The 18,620-nt window shown below is 37.2% G+C and overlaps 1 protein-coding gene across 1 annotated transcript in view; it reads right to left on the bottom strand.

Annotated features, from left to right (window-relative positions):
- MYCBP2 (MYC binding protein 2) overlaps window positions 1-18,620 on the bottom strand; it is a 190,005-nt gene that overhangs the window by 60,657 nt on the left and 110,728 nt on the right. The window contains exons 45-52 of the mRNA XM_054163003.1: window positions 17,690-17,862; window positions 17,200-17,344; window positions 15,962-16,174; window positions 12,726-12,781; window positions 12,185-12,300; window positions 10,847-10,944; window positions 7,359-7,475; window positions 6,462-6,602 (exon numbers count right to left, since the gene is read on the bottom strand). Coding sequence (XP_054018978.1) covers window positions 6,462-6,602; window positions 7,359-7,475; window positions 10,847-10,944; window positions 12,185-12,300; window positions 12,726-12,781; window positions 15,962-16,174; window positions 17,200-17,344; window positions 17,690-17,862 — 1,059 coding nt within the window. The remainder of the gene's footprint in view (window positions 1-6,461; window positions 6,603-7,358; window positions 7,476-10,846; window positions 10,945-12,184; window positions 12,301-12,725; window positions 12,782-15,961; window positions 16,175-17,199; window positions 17,345-17,689; window positions 17,863-18,620) is intronic.

The following is an 18,620-nucleotide window of genomic DNA, read 5'->3' as shown; positions in this document are numbered from 1 at the left end:
CCTCATCCTGAAGGAAAAGATGGGATAGAGCATTCCATGCAAATCTGCTATTTCCTGTAAAAATAACTGAAAGTAAAACACACTTCAAAAAATATTTAGTGTAAAGTTGAGTCATAAAGTGCAATCTGAAAACATGAAATACAGTGTGACTGTTCCTGTCATTTAACTCACCTTAGGGGGTAAAGCTTTGGAAGTCCATGTAAAAAAGTCCAAATCCCTTACTCCTTGGCTAGCATTAAAGACATTCTGATCAACAAAGTTTAAAAAAAAAAAAAAGACACATATCAACAAAGAAATGGAAACAAAGAAGCACTGGAGGAAGAAGCTCAAGGTACTATAATGAAAAACTTTCTCCACAAGTACATTTATTGGTAGAATGTTTTGCACAAGGGGAAAGTTTTGTTTTCCTGTTCAAGTCACTTGAATTCACTGCTCACCATGGCAAATCATCCATTAAACAAAAACAGTTCAGTATGTCAAAAGCTCAAAATGGATGTAGTGTGTCATGCCATTTACTGAAATTAAGAGCCAGACATTTCTCATAAAGCTTGAGACTTTGTGCACAGAAAAATCCTACACTTCTGTTACAATGAAACAGTAGTTGGCCCCACCACAAACCAGTTTTATAACAAGATGGTCCGCTGTTCTGAAAGGAAGCATTGCAAGACAACTGTGCATGGAACTTCTAGTTACCAAGTCAGAAGTGAAAAGATGCAGAAGGCTAAGCTCACTATTGTTGAAAGCAATTCACTTGCACAGAATGATTTTACCAGTTTGCACAAACTCACACTCTACCAGAAGCCCAAAATTTCACAGGTTGCTGTAAGAAGAATGAGTGCCAAGATTCTGTTAGTTTTATAAAACATAAAATGCATTTACTAGCCTGTTCCAAGTTATCACACGCTAAATATCCTGACAGCCAGACTTCACTGGTTTTATAAGCAATTGCCTGTGCTATAGAAATGAGTACTGATGTGTACTTTTTCCTCTCACAAAGCAGCTAGGACAGCATTTTGCAATCACTGGGAAACATGAAAAAGAAGCCATCTTTTCTGCATAAACTGGTTTCTACTAATTTAAAAGAAATTTTCACCGTTCCTGACAAATTGAAGAATTAATAATCTATCTATAGTGGTATCAAAAATAATTTATTTATGGCAGAATCCTTCTGCTAAAGCAACTATTTCATATATATATGAATGGAGCTATCACAATCTTATCTCCTGTCCCCATCCTGACAGTGGAAGCAAGTGAAACCCCTGGACAGTAGTAACATTAAAATTTAACAGTAGTTAAAGAAAAGGCAATTAATTCTTCTAAGCAGAAAAGTACAAACCACTCTTGGCACGCTCCCTCTGCATTGCTTGAAAAACCATTAAAACATTGGAAGTAAGCAAATCTATGGTTCTGTCTTGTGACAGAAGCAAATAATTTAGCTATGTTCTGTTTGCAAAGCACTGGCAAAACTTCTGCTTACATCAACTCTCAGTAATAGAAATGATTTGCAATCTTGACAAAACCTCTGAAATTGTCAAACAAGCATTTCTTTAGTACCTCCACTCCAAATTGAAAGAGGTAACACTGCACTAGGGAGGTATGTTTGGTGGCACTGGGGAAGGCATTAGGAAGACTGGCAAAGTAAAGGTTTATTGATTTGATGTAAAACTAAGATAACTGTTAGAAGGCCTACATGTACCTAATGAGAATGTATTTCACAGGCAACCAACATAGTTTAACTGACTGATTAGAGTCATTTGCAGAATATCTCAGATTTTGCAATGCACTTCTATTGTACACAAAAACATGGACCATCCATATTGAAAATATTTAAATACCATTTCCAAGATCGATTTTTATATGTTATAAAGCTATATGCCTAAATCATAGAAAAGAAACCAACAGCAAGGAAATGGGTCCATGTTGGTGTATGATTAAATTAGAAGCTCTCCTCTGCTCTGGGAGCTTTAGAGCTTCCTGATACTAGCACAGTGTATGCCAGTTCAGAAAAATAGAGCAGACATATATTTGAGAATGAAGTTTTCATGCTGAGGAAACTGTTCACAGATTCACAAACAGCACTGGCATGGAAGGGACCATCAAAGATCACCTTATCCAATCCCCTGCAGTGAGCAAGGACACTTCCAACTAAATGAGGCTGCCCAGGTCCACATCAAGTCTGATCTCGAATGTCTCTAGGAATGGACCACATCCCTCAATAACCTGTTCCAGTATTTCACCACTTCCACATCAGCTTTGTGTTTAGTTCTTACGCTTAGTCAATCTTTTTCCTTTCAAGCTTTCCCTTCCAAAACCTAACAATAATTTCAGAGTTCATACTTTTTTCCAAAGAAGTTTAAGCTTCAGACATACTTCTTTTTTGGCATTTTCACCACTAAAAATTATCAGACCATTGGGAAACATTTAAAATGTCAGTATTATTTTTCAAAGCTAAGGTTCATCTTAAACAACCACTTTGACATGGTACCCAGCATAGTCTGAATGTCCAATTGCCTTCTCTGTGTCTAAAATAATGGAAGGACATTCCTAAGAGAAATTCTACAACAGTTCCACAGAACATTGAGCTTTCTGACCTGTCATCAAATGCTGCAGTTTATATACTAATGCTGGTTCTTCCACTGCAATAATGATTTGAAGAACTTGCAGCTTCTCAGTCCTGCTTGCCTATCATGGTTGGGGAATGTAATAAATCACTACCTGTTAAATACGCTTATATTATCTATGATAGATTAGATACAGAATGGGTACACAGAAGTTCCTCGTGAAAGGATAAGAGAAAGAACAGCTCAAATAATTAGGTGTCTGGAAACTACAATGAAACTCTACTTTCCTATGATCATCTACCTTTAGGTAGAACAGCTTTTATCAAAATATGCAGGAATAGTGTATCAGACCTAAGATACTCAATATTTGCTTTATCATGAAGTGGCTAATATCAATAAACATAAGAAGCAAATGTTAAGAAAAACAGGAGATCAAAATTAACACTGCTCAAAACCTGTTGGTTTTCCTTTGTTCACTATTGATGGTGGTAACAACTAAAGCTTTCTTTTAAAACAGTTTACAAAATGTACTAAGATTTTATTTCCTTGAGTAATTGGAGTTGACAAGTCTGGACACTCATGACATGAGTAAAAGTTGAGACTAATAGAAGCAATGTGGCATTAATTTGAACAAGGAATACAATGCCTAATTCAGCCATTTTCCAGTTGTATTTTAGTCTCATAAAGAGACTAAAATTAAGGGCAACAAAGCTGGGGAGGGGTTTGGAGCACAGCCCTGTGAGGAGAGGGTGAGGGAGCTGGGGTTGCTTAGCCTGGAGAAGAGGAGGCTCAGAGGAGACCTCCTTGCTCTCTATGACTACCTTAAGGGAGGTTGTAGACAGGCGGGGGCTGGTCTCTTCTCCCAGACAACCAGCACCAGAACAAGAGGACACAGTCTCAAGCTGTGTCACGGGAGGTTTAGGCTGGATGTTAGGAGAAAATTCTTCACAGAAAGAGAGACTGGCCATTGGAATGTGCTGCCCAGGGAGGTGGTGGAGCCACCATCACCTGAAGTGTTTAAGAGGAGCCTGGATGAGGCCCTTGGTGCCATTGTTTAGTTGATTAGATGGTGTTGGATGATGGGTTGGACTCGATGATCTCAAAAGTCTTTTCCAACCTGTTTAATTCTGTGATTCAGATTTCTTCCACTCTGTTTTCTTCCTCTGAAACCAATACTAGTAGTACAACAGCTTTGGATTAAAAAAATCTTGTATATTAATATTTTTCTTTAATTACATCTACTCATCATGTAAATCCATTATCCAAATCCATTAAACAGGATGAGCAGATATATATTATTTCACAATTTAATGTACAGAATCTTTAGGATTCATTACATAATTGAACATCTTTTGCCTCCTGAGTCCTTCACGTCTATGGGACTGTACTGATCAAATTTTACAACTTAAAACAGTTCTTGAGCAAAAAGACATTTTTTTAAACAATATTCTCAACTGGAATTTTGTTTTAAAATTTTCTAACAAGAAAGCACTTCATGTAATGAAGGTTTAGCAGAAAAACATTTTTAAGATGAGCCACAAGAATCAGAGCTTACAAAAGAGTTTACTGAAGTCTACTGTGCAGTGTGTAATGCTAGAATAGCATGCAGTAAAGACTAAGGCATTTGTAAACAAGCCACTGAATCCTGACTTTTCTTTTGTGGCCTATAAGAAAGTTTAATTTTATTATGACCATATTTAAGCATTAAATTCATAATAATAGATTAAATATGGTCATAATAAAATTAAATAGTTTCAGGATGTGCTAAGCCCATTCCAAAATTTGAAAGCGAGTTTCTAATTGAAAGTTTAGCCCTTGGAATGGGCTGCCCGGGGAGGTGGTGGAGTCACCATCCCTGAAGGTGTTCAAGAGGGGACTGGATGTGGCACTTGGTGCCATGGTCTAGTAATCATGAGGTGTTGGCTGACAGGTTGGACTTGATGATCTTTGAGGTCATCTCAAAACACATCTCTTACTGTACATAGCTACACTTTAATAGTTGCTTTTGTAAGACATGCTATCTTGGCCACTGTCTGTTTACTGATCAGAAGCAAAGAAAGCAAATTTTACCTTGTGTCATTGAAGATGCAATGTAACTTACTTCTCTAAAAGAAAATTAACGTTATCCACCAGCACCTAATAGTCTACACGGGATCAAAACTATATCACACCACTGTTTCAGAAAACAAATTGATATTTTATCTGAACTTTACAGAAAGTGAAATGCTTTCCACACTTCATTGTACCCTACCTGAGTTTTCAAGATTATACTATCAAGATTCAGTAAGTCAGGACAACCACCTGTTCCCAGCTTTACTCAGGGAGCGCAGTGTATGTTCTTCTAATGACTCTAGTATACACCTGTTTCTAGAGAAATATACCAACCAGTATGTTTTTGCTAACCACAAACAACTGCTGAGCTCAAAACTATTCTCTTCAGCAAGTAAAAAAGCACAGGATATAGCTACAAAACCCAAACCAACACACACACACAAATCCAGTAGAGTATCATACACACCCATCCAGATTTAAAATATTTACTGCAGTTCATTACTTAGTCAAGGTGCATTCATTTTTATCATGGGTGAATAGGTAAAATTCAACTGTTGCATATAGATATTGTTTTGAGAAACTGTAATAGAGCAATTTTCTAGTAAGTATCAATTTCCAAGGCCAAAAATGTAAGCAAGGTTTTAAAAATAACCTATTTTTCCCCCATATGTTGGTGTATTCTACAGCAAACTGTGGCTGTTGTCACAGTGTTTGAGTGACTAATGGCAGAGTACAGAAATAACTTGCCTCCCAAATGCAGTATGAAGTAATTCCCAAATTAAAGACTTAATTGAAAAAATTTCCAATTAGAATTATTTCCATAAATAATTTATAGACAAGAAGGTGAATAGGAAGATGGTCTAGTCATATCATATAACAGTGTCAGAACACAGGCTGCATCCACAGGGGATTTATAAACTGCTATATTTGGCTACTAGCAAATAGCCTCATTTCACTGGAACTGGGAATATCTCTGTTCTATTATGATCGGAAAACATGAACAGCATGACATTACTGGCTGTTACATTTGTCCAAATGTTTGTTAACTGCCTTCAGCTGGAGCAGCAGTTCATTCATACAAGACGACAAATCAAATCCAAATAGCAGTATTTGCATTAGATCTGGTTCTCATTCTGCCCTGAAAAAAACCTAAGCAGTGCCCACTCTGGGGAATGCAAACACATACAAAAAAAGATGAGCCAGAAACACTGGTTTGGCTCTTATCTTTCTGTCTTTATGAACTTCTACAAGAATTGTATCGTGTTTTCAGAGAAGATGTAACTTTTGAACGTTGATGACCATTAAGGTTATCCAGAGAAATTATGCTTACAGCTATTATAGATTTTTTTTCCCACTATGTCTTAATGTTCTGGAATTTTTTGATTAGTTAATAAATTCTTAACGCCAGGATTCAAGTGTAAAACTCACAAAAAATAAAAAGCAATGGAATGTCCTCAAGTTTTTTTAAATGGCCTCAATTACACTGATTCACTGCAGGCTGCAAGCTGCTTCTGAAACCATCAGTGGACCACTTCAGACAATGACAGTTTGCATCAGAAACACCTGGTGCAGGTCACAACCTAATATGATTACACTTTTTTTACACTGTGATAGAAGTCCTTGGACTTTCATTTTCCTTCTAGGAAAAGGGGCTTCAACATATAAAAGCCTTTCTACACTCCACCCTCATTACACAATAGCCCTCCAAAATACAAACACATGTAAGGTAGTATTTTGTAATTAAACTATTGTTTACCTCAGGAATAATTTGCAGCCTTAATTAAAGAAAGCTTTGTAATGAGGATAGAGTGTACTTCTTGATATTTTTCAAAGGCACCTTTTACTTACATCAACAGGTACCAGGAGGCTCTTGCCAAGATGTTGGTTAAAAGAGAGACACCAGGCTTCAGTGTAGCCATTCATGTTAGGAACGTACTTCTTTATTGTCTCATCATTCAGCCTCAGCCAAACACCATCATCATTGTGGATCTATGGGAAACAAGCAACAAAAACGAGCCGTGCCCTCCTGTAACTGGTCTGTAGCTAGTGAGGATTAACAGACTTCAGACAAGCAGACAACAGCAGCGAGAAGTTATGGTCTTTGCTGTGCCGATAAAACGGAAGAAAAGGTAAAAAGGAACACTGACAAAATGGGAATTTCAAAGCAATGAGGCATATCTTTTCAGAAGGCAAGGCGTGAAAACAAATTTACATCAGATCATGCAGTAATAAGAGCTGATTTGAGAGAAAACAGGAAAGAAAGTCAAGCCTTCACAAGCTTCATAGGTTCCCTTCTTTCCGTTTTTCCACTGCTGGTACAATTTAGTATGTAACGAAAATGCTCCCTCTATATGAAGATTTACTGTAAGAAAAATACACACATAGCAGTCCAACAGACTACTGACCTTTCAGATCTGTACGTGAGAGAAGTAATGAAAATGACACGTACGCCTGAATTTTTGTGCAGAGTTAAAATAGCAAGTCATGAAGAGGAAAATCCTTAGAGATATTATTGTAAGATGATCTCTAGGAATTTTGCTTCTTCACATCGGAGTCTGTTACACAGGATGTCAAGTAAGCAAATGACAGCTTTGAAAACTAAAATATTTAGATTTTTGCACTTTATACTCATTTGTCTTTTAAGTTCTGTATGTCAGCATCTAAACATGAAAAAAAGCCTCAACATTATTGGCATGAAGTAACTTTACAACTTAGCCCAATTTTCAACATAAATGACTTAATTACCTCGTCAATGAAAGTGATGGATCCATTGACTTTCACTATGCCTATTTGTTCACTCTGAAGGGAAGGGTGGCTACGGATACGAAGCCCTGCACTGTCCTTGGCCACAAATTTGCGAACCTAAGAGAAGCAAAGGAAAACAGCAAGGAAGAAAAAAAGAAAAAAAAAAAATCAGAACAGAGCTCTCAGAATAAAAAGAAACAGATTTAACAGATTCTGAAATGCTAGCAGCAAGATAGCAGTCTTGAGAGTTACAGTTTGTTGCTAGTTTCCCATGGCTGCTGTGTAAAACTTTTTTACTGCAACCAGTAAAACTGTAATGTTAAAAAGAAAACAACCCTAAGACTCCACTGACTCAGTCTTGGAAAGATCTGTTATGTCACAACATTCAGCACAAGCTTCCAATTCTTTCAATGTCTCCCCCCTCCTTTTTACTCATTCTTGAGAGTTTCAGGGTGGTTTTTTGCCTTTTTGAATTTAGTATTTCCAATAAGTCAACCTGGGATTATATGTTCTTGTTTGCACTACTGGAACATTCTCTTTAGCCAGCTTTTTGGCCAAAATTTGGATATTTTCTTAGCTAAAGAGCTGAAACAGCCATTTAAAAATAGAAAAAGACAAATATTTCTACTACTTTATTCTTCAAACAGCTAATTTTCTTTTTCACATGAAGAATATCACATGAAGTGCTCCTTTGTTACTAAGTGTGATTTACTGCATGCCCCCAAATCTCCCAGTTATTCATCTCTAACAATTTTTCACCAAGCACACTATCAGGCACACGTCCCATGGAGAACAAACATAAAATGTCCTTTTGATGCCTGCTTCTAGGAAGTGCATATATTCATGCATGTGATATAAGACTTCTTTCCTGGAAAGTTATTTTCAAACTCCACATGGAAAACTGAAAAAATGAAAGGTTGAGTCCATGCTTCAACTGAAAACAAAGCACAGAAGTACATGAAAAGAATAAACCTCAGAAAATATAATGCAGTTAATTGGTACCTTTCATTATTATTTTTTCCTGAACAATTTAAAAATAAATGCTACTTGAAAGTTAATTAAAAAGAAATAATCATGGAAGTATGTCAAGAATTTAAAATGTAGCTTAATCCCAAATGTGCAAAGTTTTGTTTACTAACAATGTTTTTATTCCAAGGATTTAGATTTCTCTCAACAGGCAAAATTTAAGACTTCCAAAGTCCTTGTAAAAATGTAAGGCTGAATCACTGCTGATGGCATTCTCAACACAGACAAGCCTGTAAACAAAGCCCTGCAAATTAGGAGTCCCTGAATTATTTCCCTAAAATATCACTTCAGAAAATCATATGATGAGTTGGCTACAATTTGGATCAAAAACTTGAATCATGCTCAAGATTTGGATATGCACAGGCCTGGAAAGAGTATTTTCCCCCTTTGTAGTTAATAGCAAACTTCAAGCTGTACCTATGAACTGTTTATGGATCGGATCCACTGACTGACATTGCAACAAAAAAACAGATGAAAAGTTCCCTTATGCTAATTTCTGACCATCATAAAACACTCAAATAATCTGAGACTTCCTTCTAAGATAGCTTGGATTATTTCTCTACAGCACAATGGTTCAGTAAGTTTGTCCTGTAACACCCCCATAATCACTTCTTTCATGGAGCATACAGAAATTGGGTTATGACCAAAATAATGACAAAACTAAAAAGGCTTAGCAGTAAAGCTATACATCTCCCTTACAGTGCACATCAGTTCTCAAGAGCTTTGTACCTGTGCCTTCTTTGGTGAATCTGAAAAGAGGTACACCTCATAGCACAGAATGGTGTGCTGTATAGGACAAAGCAATCTGCCCAGAAGAGTGGCTATGTTGGGGTTTTTTTCTGGGCAAATGATGCTGCTTCTGCCCTCGTGTGAAGACAGTAGGAACAGTAAAAACATGTTAGCAACCAATCATGCTGGTACCAGCCTTGCCCCTTTCATTCAGCTAACTTAGGACTACTTTTTTCTAGTTGATTCCAACTACTCTTGTAAGATAATGTTTCCCTCAATAGGATGTAGAATGGAATTTCCTGTGAATGACTTAATCTAAGTTTCATGGTATATGAGGAGGCAACAGGAATATCAGATTCTCATCTGACTTCGAGTAATAGAGAATGAAGAAATCAAGATTAAATCATAATATAGCACCTATTTTCAACATGCTATTCAAGTAAGGTTTGACCACAAAATGTTCCACTGCCTCAGTGACAATATTTTGGTGTTTCTGAGAACGGCTCACCACCATTAATGCACTGTTAGTGCCCTTCCGTTATAACTATCTGAAACTTTGGGCTGACAAAGAAGTTGAAGAAGCTCCTAGAGCTCAACTAATCCCTGTTTCTCAGTGAAATGTTGAGTACACTGGACTGTCTCTGGATGAAATAAATCTAATCTGCATTCTTGGCTTCAGAAGCATAGAGCATACTGCAATATTTTCCTTTCTGTATTATTTACAATACTGCTGATCACACCAAGAACTTGACTAACCTAGTTTGTTATGTGATTTGTTAAGACACAGAATAAAGAGTGATAAATTATTTACCATGAAATGTGTACAGACACTATATACCAGACAGAAAGATGTCTCCTCTTTCAAAGAGATGAGTTGAAAAAAGACACACAAGCAGAACACCACCAGGAAATGACTAAATGCTAGGTAATGTCTCAGAACAGAGGTTTAGCTCCTGTCAAGTACTTTTAACTGTGATATAAACTGTTACTTGACAAAAAGTAGCTAGTATATACAGACCAGTCACCTCAATTCTCACCATAGTAATGAAAAAGTAATACAGCATTTTCATCCATCAATTTTTCTCATCTTAGACCAGATGCCTCTCTCAAGTTAGTGACAGCAAACACCACATATGACAACCAAGCTGAATGGAGTTCTGTGAGATGAATCTCACTCAGTAGGAATTGGGAGTTTTAATTAGGACAATGAATTAACCAGGAAGTCTTCCTTACAAGAGAAGGGAGAAAGCCTAAAATTATTTAAAAGAAATAAATGCAGTGGTGGATAAAAGAACTGTGGGGAAACTAACACTAAATTTATTATTTTTTAGGTATGGGTGCAGCAAAAGGATCTTGTTAGTGGCAGAAGCAGACAGTGGATGCATTTATAGACCAGGGCACTGTACAACAGAAGTTACAGTCTATAAATTATTTGAAGTTGGTAAACAACCAAATCAGGACATGCTGTAGTATTAATCCATATTAATGGAGAGACAGAACAAAAATGGAATGAGTATCTTTGATATTATCTGGCATATTAATTTCATCCCATTCAGCAAAATTAAAGTGATTTACAAAGATCTTTAAGTTGTGCACCACTATAACATAATAAAGTACAACAATATATAACAATATATATAACAGTATAACAATAAAATCCTAAATGCAACTGTCTGGTGTTTGTGGGTTTGGTTTTGGTTTTTTTTGGCATTTGTTTCGTAATGTTTCCAAACCTTGTTTGGCTGAGGCTCTGCTTTTGGTTTAATAAGCTGAGTTCCAGGAGGTATCATGCCTTTTGGAGGATCTTTTACTTTCACTTCTAGTCCAGCATCTATAAGCAAAACAAAGACTAAGATTAAAAAAAATAAATAAAGGGGATCATACCATTAAAAACAGTAATAGTTTGTGTGTGCTACAGTTTAGATGAGGCAAAATAACCATTTATCTACCATAAACAACACTTGCAGTTGCTTTATGGTGCAAAGTAACACTTCCTCATGCATCTTTACATGTAGAAATTTAGAGATACATCATTTCACCTTGTTATTGGATATCTGTCAAATCTTGTGCATATAGCACTATTCAGTATTTTTGTACCCTAGTAGTGTCTCTAGAGCTGTGTTTCAAGGAATGGTAAACACAGAATAGTTTAATGTTTGAGGGGTGCAAGTGAAAGCTCCTGACACTATCTTATACATATTGCAGTGCTGCAGATGCTAACTGCAAAAGGTTAGAAACAGCTAAGATCTTAAAAAGCCAACTTACACAGCTGGAAAAGGCCTATAATTAAAAAGGCAACATGTTTGATTACCAACACTGTTATATAACCAGAAGTACTGGAAAACAGCTCAACACAGATTGTGAAGAAATACACATTGTAAAGAAACAGTTCAAACTTAATAGATGGCTACAACCTTGACTACTAATCTTAAAAGAAACTGCCTTAGCAATTGCTGTTAATGTCAAATGCTTTGATTTTTGTTGATAATTTTACAGAGTAACCCTTTGAAAAGCAACAACTTGGCAAGAAGTAGCCAGACCCAGTAATAAAACTAGTTGGTTTAACTAACATTCTTTTAAAGAAGTGTGAAAGTAAAAGAAGGAATCTACAAGTATCAAGAACAGAGTTTGAAACAGAAAAAATTAAGCGCTATTGGTACTTTAAGCAGTTAAAAGTTGATACTTATGGGTCAATCCAGAGTACATCAAAGCTTAAGAGGTGATATAAAAGTATTCTGATTAAACCAGAACAGAAGCTACATTGAATAAAAAAATACCATAGTTAAGTTATAATTATGGTGGTTAGACTGCCAGAGTATTTTACATTAATCTGGTAGTCTAACCACCATAATTATAAATACCTGACGTGCCATGTATGTCCATATTTCCATGAAAGAATAGCTATGATCTTTTAATTCTTTTGAGAACTAGGAGGATTTTGAACCAAAACTTGGGTCCTAAGCTTTGCTATGAAATCTAATAGTAAATCTTATGAACATCAAGACAAACATTTATCAGTATACAAAGTAAATAACTTAGATTTATGCTTAAGTATAGTGAAAATTACGTACCTATTTCAATGCCATCTATAGTAACATGAATGGTATAGAGACCAACAGCTCCAGGAGTCCAGTTCGCACAGTATGTACCATCATTATTGACTCTGATCAACATGTTTTCACTAGGTCTAGGCATAAAAAAACCAAATTAAATGATTAAGCAATTGTCTTCTTGGAAATAATCTGTAATAATTAATTTGGAAATTATTCTTTATTTCCTATCAGATCATCTAAATACCATCTTTCTCCATCCATTGTACTAACTCCGTATCATTTGCTATGAAGTTATAACCCTCTATGCCACATTCATTTATAATAAACATTTGAATAACACAGTCAAGATTAGGTAATACAATTAAGGAATCCACATTAAAACAAGTATTTTAAGCAAAAATCTCTAAATTTAATAAAAAATAAGCTAACATGATTTTTAGAGTGTTTCTACCCTTAGATAAGATTATCTGTCAATTAAGCTTGTAAGACTGGGCATAAACAGAGGTGGCTGGACATGTTAATTTACGTTGCTGTTGAAGTGTAGTTCTGTAATGTTTACCTCTTTGGTGTTGGTGAAGCAAAGCGCAGTTCTTCGAAAGAATAATTTTCATACGCCTATAAACAGATTAAACTCAATGAACATAAAATCAACAGTTATCACCTATAAATAAAAATGAATGCAGAGTATTCTCTGAAATAACACACTAATCTACCTTTACACTCAGAGACATTGATCAAGACACCAGAAAGAAAATGCAGGCATATATATACATACATGGAAAAGGTATCTTTACTTTCTCTTTAAATAGCTATTATTGAGATAACAGAGACAACTATTGATAACAAAAACCTTTATTTACTGTCAAATTTCTAGTTCTCCTCTAATCTCACTTGTACACGTGAAGATAAGGAAGCAAGTATGTCGCAGGTCACAACCTGCAAACCAGCCCAGTAATCAATCAACGGAATTTTGGATCCTCTTTCTACTCAAAACAAAATAAAATTCACTCTGTACTGAGGTGATATTTTTATTGATTCCCACTATGAAAAAAACCCCACCAAAACAAAACCAACAAACAACTTGTCTGCTTACACAGTTTCTTGTGAAATGACTGCATTGAAAAGGCTGGGCTGGATCAATGGGCTGAGGTTAATTGTATGAAGCTTAACTAGGCCAAGTGCCAGGTTCTACACTAGGGTCGCAACAACCCCATCCAACTCTATAGGCTTGGAGCAGAGTGGCTGCAAAGCCACTCATCCGGAAAGGACCTGGGAGTGCTGGCTGACACATGGAGGAACAAGAGCCAACAATGTGCTCAGGTGGCCAAGGTGGTCAACAGCATCCTGGACTTTATCAGGAATAGTGTGGCGAGCAGGAGTAGGGAAGTGATCATGCCTCTGCATTTGGCACTGATGAGACTGCACATCAAACCTGGTGTTCAGTTTTGGGCCCCTCACTACAAGGACATTGAGTTGCTGAAGCTTGTCCAGAGAAGGGTAACAAAGCTCCAGGTTCAGGGCCAGTGGAATTTGTCCTTTGAGCAGAGGCTGAGGGAACTGGAGAAGAGGAGGCTGAGGGGAGATTTCATTGCTTTCTACAACTACCTGGAAGGAGACTGTAGTGAAGTGAAGATGAGTCTCTTTTCCCTAAAATCAAGTGACAGAACAAAAGGAAGTGGCCTCAAATTGTTCCAGGGAAGGTATGGCACTTCTGGATGTGATTTAATGGGCCATGGTGCTGTTAGGTTAGGCTGGGGGTCTCTTGCAACTGAGACAATTCTATGATTTTGTGTATGTAACAGTAGTCTTGAACTGCTCAAATAAAATAAAACTTAAAGCTTTGGATACAAAAGACTTAATCTGAGCAGCTCTGGAAGATTCCCCAGAAAGGTGTTAAAAGTCAAGTATGCTTCCACAAGAAGAGACAATTTCTGTATTTTACCTTGGTGTGTTTGTGTCTTTTTTACATTTACTGTGAGAAAGATTTGTACTGTTGTAATCTACCAAGGTGACTTTCAATTACTACCTGCATTTTCATTTAATCTTAGCCTGATTTAAAAGAATATTTACATGCCAACTTGCTAACATCAAGCATTCTCTACTCAAAGGTACCCTCAAATACAGAAATTAATTCCTGGACATCCTGAACTGCTCTGCCATCATTTACTCCAGAGTACCTAATGCCTTGCAAGATGTGCCACCACATCAGTTTTGCAAGCAGATTTGACACTTATTACTACAGAAGAAGCAGTAGGTACTTTTGGGCAATGGTTATGAGAAATCCCACCTGGGTTCCAACTTCAAATAAATAAAGTAATCCCCCTACTCAAGTCACTGGTAAAATCGCAAACTATCATCAAGAAGCAATCTTTGCAATACCCCAATTAACAATCCCAGTAAGCAAGCCACACATTCATTTCCTGGATATACATTCCCTAGTTGCAAATCCCTTTTTAGACATATGACTTAAGTTTTTAAACCACTTGTTGTACACATCATTGTTTTCATAGTTCTTTCATTGATCCAGTAAGACATTATTTAGTATCCAGTTGTACTACTTATGCATAGCTCTTGCAGAACTATCGTCTGCAGAAAACAACCCTGTAAACCCTGTACCTTCCAGAAGATGGTAGTTTGCTGATTTTGCCCGTCCCTAAATCCATACAAATTAAACAAAGTACTATCCTTCTCTAACTCTTGAATAATCATATCTTAACTTGTCCAATCACTAGTTATACCCATCTCTCAACTGTGCCATTATGTTAAATAAATATATGTTTATTGTAAATGCAAAAAGATGCTCAAATCAATACTTACTGCCCACTTTTCACCTCTAGCAACCATTCCTGGCAGTCTCTGAGCTGATCCATTTGATAATAACCAATTTCAACAGCTACCGTTTAACACTTACCCATAGGTACATAAATTAGTTGCACAATCTTTACTATACTGAGCTATGAGGTTTGGTTTTATTTTATTCACCACTTCTAGATTTTAACGCAGCTTCACTATGACACTCCAAACTCTATGTGGATACATTGGCATAATCAGCATAATCAAAATCAAAGCCAGCTTTTCCTTTTAAATGCTAATCCAGTATATATAGCTGCTTTAGAGTTCAGGCAATTTGCCCTTTTGATGAACCTAGTTTTCTGCTGAATGTTATAGTTATAGAATAGAATAGACCAGACCAGACCAGGTTGGAAGAGACCTTCAAGATCATTGCGTCCAACCTATCATCCAACACCACCCAACCAACTAAACCATGCAACCAAGCACCCTATCAAGTCTCCTCCTGAACACCTCCAGTGATGGTCACTCCACCACCTCCTCGGGCAGCCCATTCCAATGGACAATCACTCTCTCTATGTAGAACTTCCTCCTAACCTCCAGCCTAAACCTCCCCTGGCACAGCCTGAGACTGTGTCCTCTTGTTCTGGTACTGGTTGTCTGGGAGAAGAGACCAACCCCCACCTAGCTACAATCTCCCTTCAGGTAGTTGTAGACAGCAAGAAGGTCACCCCTGAGTCTCCTCCTCTCCAGGCTAAGCAACCCCAGCTCCCTCAGCCTCTCCTCAGGGGGCTTGTGTTCCAAGCCCCTCACCAACCTTGTTGCCCTTCTCTGGACACGCTCCAGCAAGTCAACATCCTTCCAAAACTGAAGGGCCCAGAACTGGACACAGTACTCGAGGTGTGGCCTAACCAGTGCAGTGTACAGGGGCAGAATGATCTCCCTGTTCCTGCTGGCCACTCTGTTCCTGATGCAGGCAATAATGCGAAGATGACAGTAATTTACCTTCATCATTGTAATAGCAATATACCGAGCCTCTTTTACTATCATTGGCTCATAGGAAGAATCAAGCTTTGGTGAAGGAAGTCCTCCAAAGGTCATATCACTGCTAGGGGAAGCAGCTGTTGCAGGACTCCCTGGTATTCTTTGCACCTTTTTAGCTTGTTCTTGCTGCAAAGATGTTTTTTTCTGAGAAACAGGAATAGCTTTGACTTCTACCTGCAATGAGACATGAAATACAGAAAGTTATTTCGGGAGGAAACACACACATGCATTCTTTAAGATCTGATACTGTGCGGTGCTGCAGTGCTTAGAGCACCCTCTATAAATCCAGCTGTTACGTGTCTGCAAGTAACAATTTGCAAAGCCAAGAATAGTATCCCTTAAAAATGTAAATGTACTGGAGAGAAGCATCCAACTGACAGTAAGGTCCAGTGACAGTTCTGATAGTGCCAAAGTACTCCCTGGGAAAGCAACACATGGTCTGCTAGCCAAGTTTTCCCACAACAGAAAATGCCACTAAGTAGGACGAGAGCTTTCCAAATGAGCACATGTTTCAGAGTGAATCATCAGAGCCGGCTAGATCTGGATCAGCAGTGGCCAGACAGGATCTTGGCTACTTGTGCCACTCTACTACATCAGCACTGCACTTTTACACTATGCTCTTTAATGCATACATCAGCCGACTGCTTTTTTTAATCAGTGGTATCACAGACCATTATTAGCACAGGTAACAGCTGTACAAAGGCTTTTCAGGAAGAACCTGGAAAATAAGTTTATGTATTACTCATCCTGTATCTGCATTGAAGTATGTGTAAATACTGCACATTTCACACAGTATTTAATCAAAATCTGACTTAATTTTTGCACTGCACACTGAATAAATCTATTTCTGACATGTTAATATATTTGTGAGGCGAAACAAAAAATAAGAAATCCAGCAATAATTTTGATATTTTGACATATCCTGTTCCTGATAAAATCACTACATAAATTTTTCTTCCTCAGTCACAAGCGTTAAGTCAGTAACCACATATATAAATTTCACTCACTCTGTGCTTGTGTCTAAGCTGATTGATGTGCTTCTGTTATAGATTCACTGTGCATTCCTGAGTTTAAAGCTCACTACCAGATAACTCAATTATTGCATCCTATAGAAAGAATAGATTTGAGTAGAATATCTACCGTGAATACTGAAAGATGGCATGATGAAGTGTAAGAACAACCAGGACTGCAATAATTACCTTCATATTAGGAACATGAACAACATCCCCATACTGGTCTTTTGTTTGTACTGTAATGACAGTCGGCCAACCGCATCGAATGTCATCCTTATTCAAAATCAATGATGTTTTTTGAGGATCAGCATATGAATCTGGCTGAAGCCACCTACCACAAAGAAAAACAGCTAACATTAAAATCCTCTATAGCCCCACAAAAGATAAATTCTTATTCCGTACACAAAACAGACTTCCAGCAAAGGATGGATGCAGAAGCTCTGAACACATAAATGCTTTTATTTAAATATATTAATAGAAAGGATATGGCCCAAATAGTTTTATTTAACTTATATTTGATAAAACTGTTGAAGTTCTATAGCCAGTTGTACAGACAAGCAACAGTGCACAGGTTTTAAAATTTAGCAGGTAACTCTAAACATTTTCTATTACTGCAAAACTTAAACACAATGTCTATCAAATAATGGGTTTGTTCATGCAAGCACTCAATTTTTACCTTGCAAGTCGTCCACCACTTGATCCTGGTACACAAGCAATGAAATCTTCCAGAAATGATTGCTCATTACTTTGCACCTGCAGTGGAAGATTTCCTTCAAGAGCTTCCAAAATGGTTGGTGAGTGGGATAGTGCCAAGCCTTTCCCAAGAATGCCAGAGTGAGATTTGCACACCTTTGTGAAGTTGAAGAATGGAGACAAAACAGCCTTTCAGTATTTTACATGTAGACACTTTCTCATATGACACAATTAGTCCAGACATTTAAGGTACTGAGGACCAACTCAGTCTATAAAACAATAATTTATGTCAAAAGGGATTAAATGAACTTCAGCTGAAGACAATTTCTGGAGAAAAGAACAAGGTTCCATGAACTTTTATATTAAGAGTATCCCAAACTGTTTAATTGTAAGTAAGAAAAATATGAAGAAAGCCATTCTGAAGATGTGACCAATGTGCACATTCAAAAAAAAAGAAGGAAAAAAAAAAGGCTAGAGAGAGAATTTACAGAAAAGGCAGACCTCAAAGAAAGATATTACTGAGTGAGGCAAAGTAAAAGCAATCCCTTCTTGCCAAGGAAGGTGGAAAGATGTGTAAAATACTGGACACAAGTAAAAGTGAAAACGAATCTGTCACTTGCATGCATGCTCTTAGCTCATATTTTCAATTGGAATATGGGGGGTCCAAGAACAGAACAGGAACATCTGATTCCTCCTAGACTACTCTGTCATCTAAGGCATATGCACTAGTGTCATACTGTAGCTCTGATATGTTTTTCCAGCAAGCATTGTATCAACTGAATTTCAAAACAGTTGCCCTGAAGATGAATAGGAAAGAGTATGTGACAATTATTTTCATTTTTCATGATCAGGTAGGGACTGTAAATACGTAGTCACTGATCACCACTAGCTACCATCACAAGAAAATACCATCA

Source organism: Dryobates pubescens, chromosome 7 (genome assembly GCF_014839835.1).
Source record: "Dryobates pubescens isolate bDryPub1 chromosome 7, bDryPub1.pri, whole genome shotgun sequence".
In the NCBI taxonomy this organism is placed as follows: Eukaryota; Metazoa; Chordata; class Aves; order Piciformes; family Picidae; genus Dryobates; species Dryobates pubescens.
The sequence above is the reverse complement of the archived record's forward strand: the minus strand, read 5'-3'. Positions and strand labels throughout refer to the sequence as shown.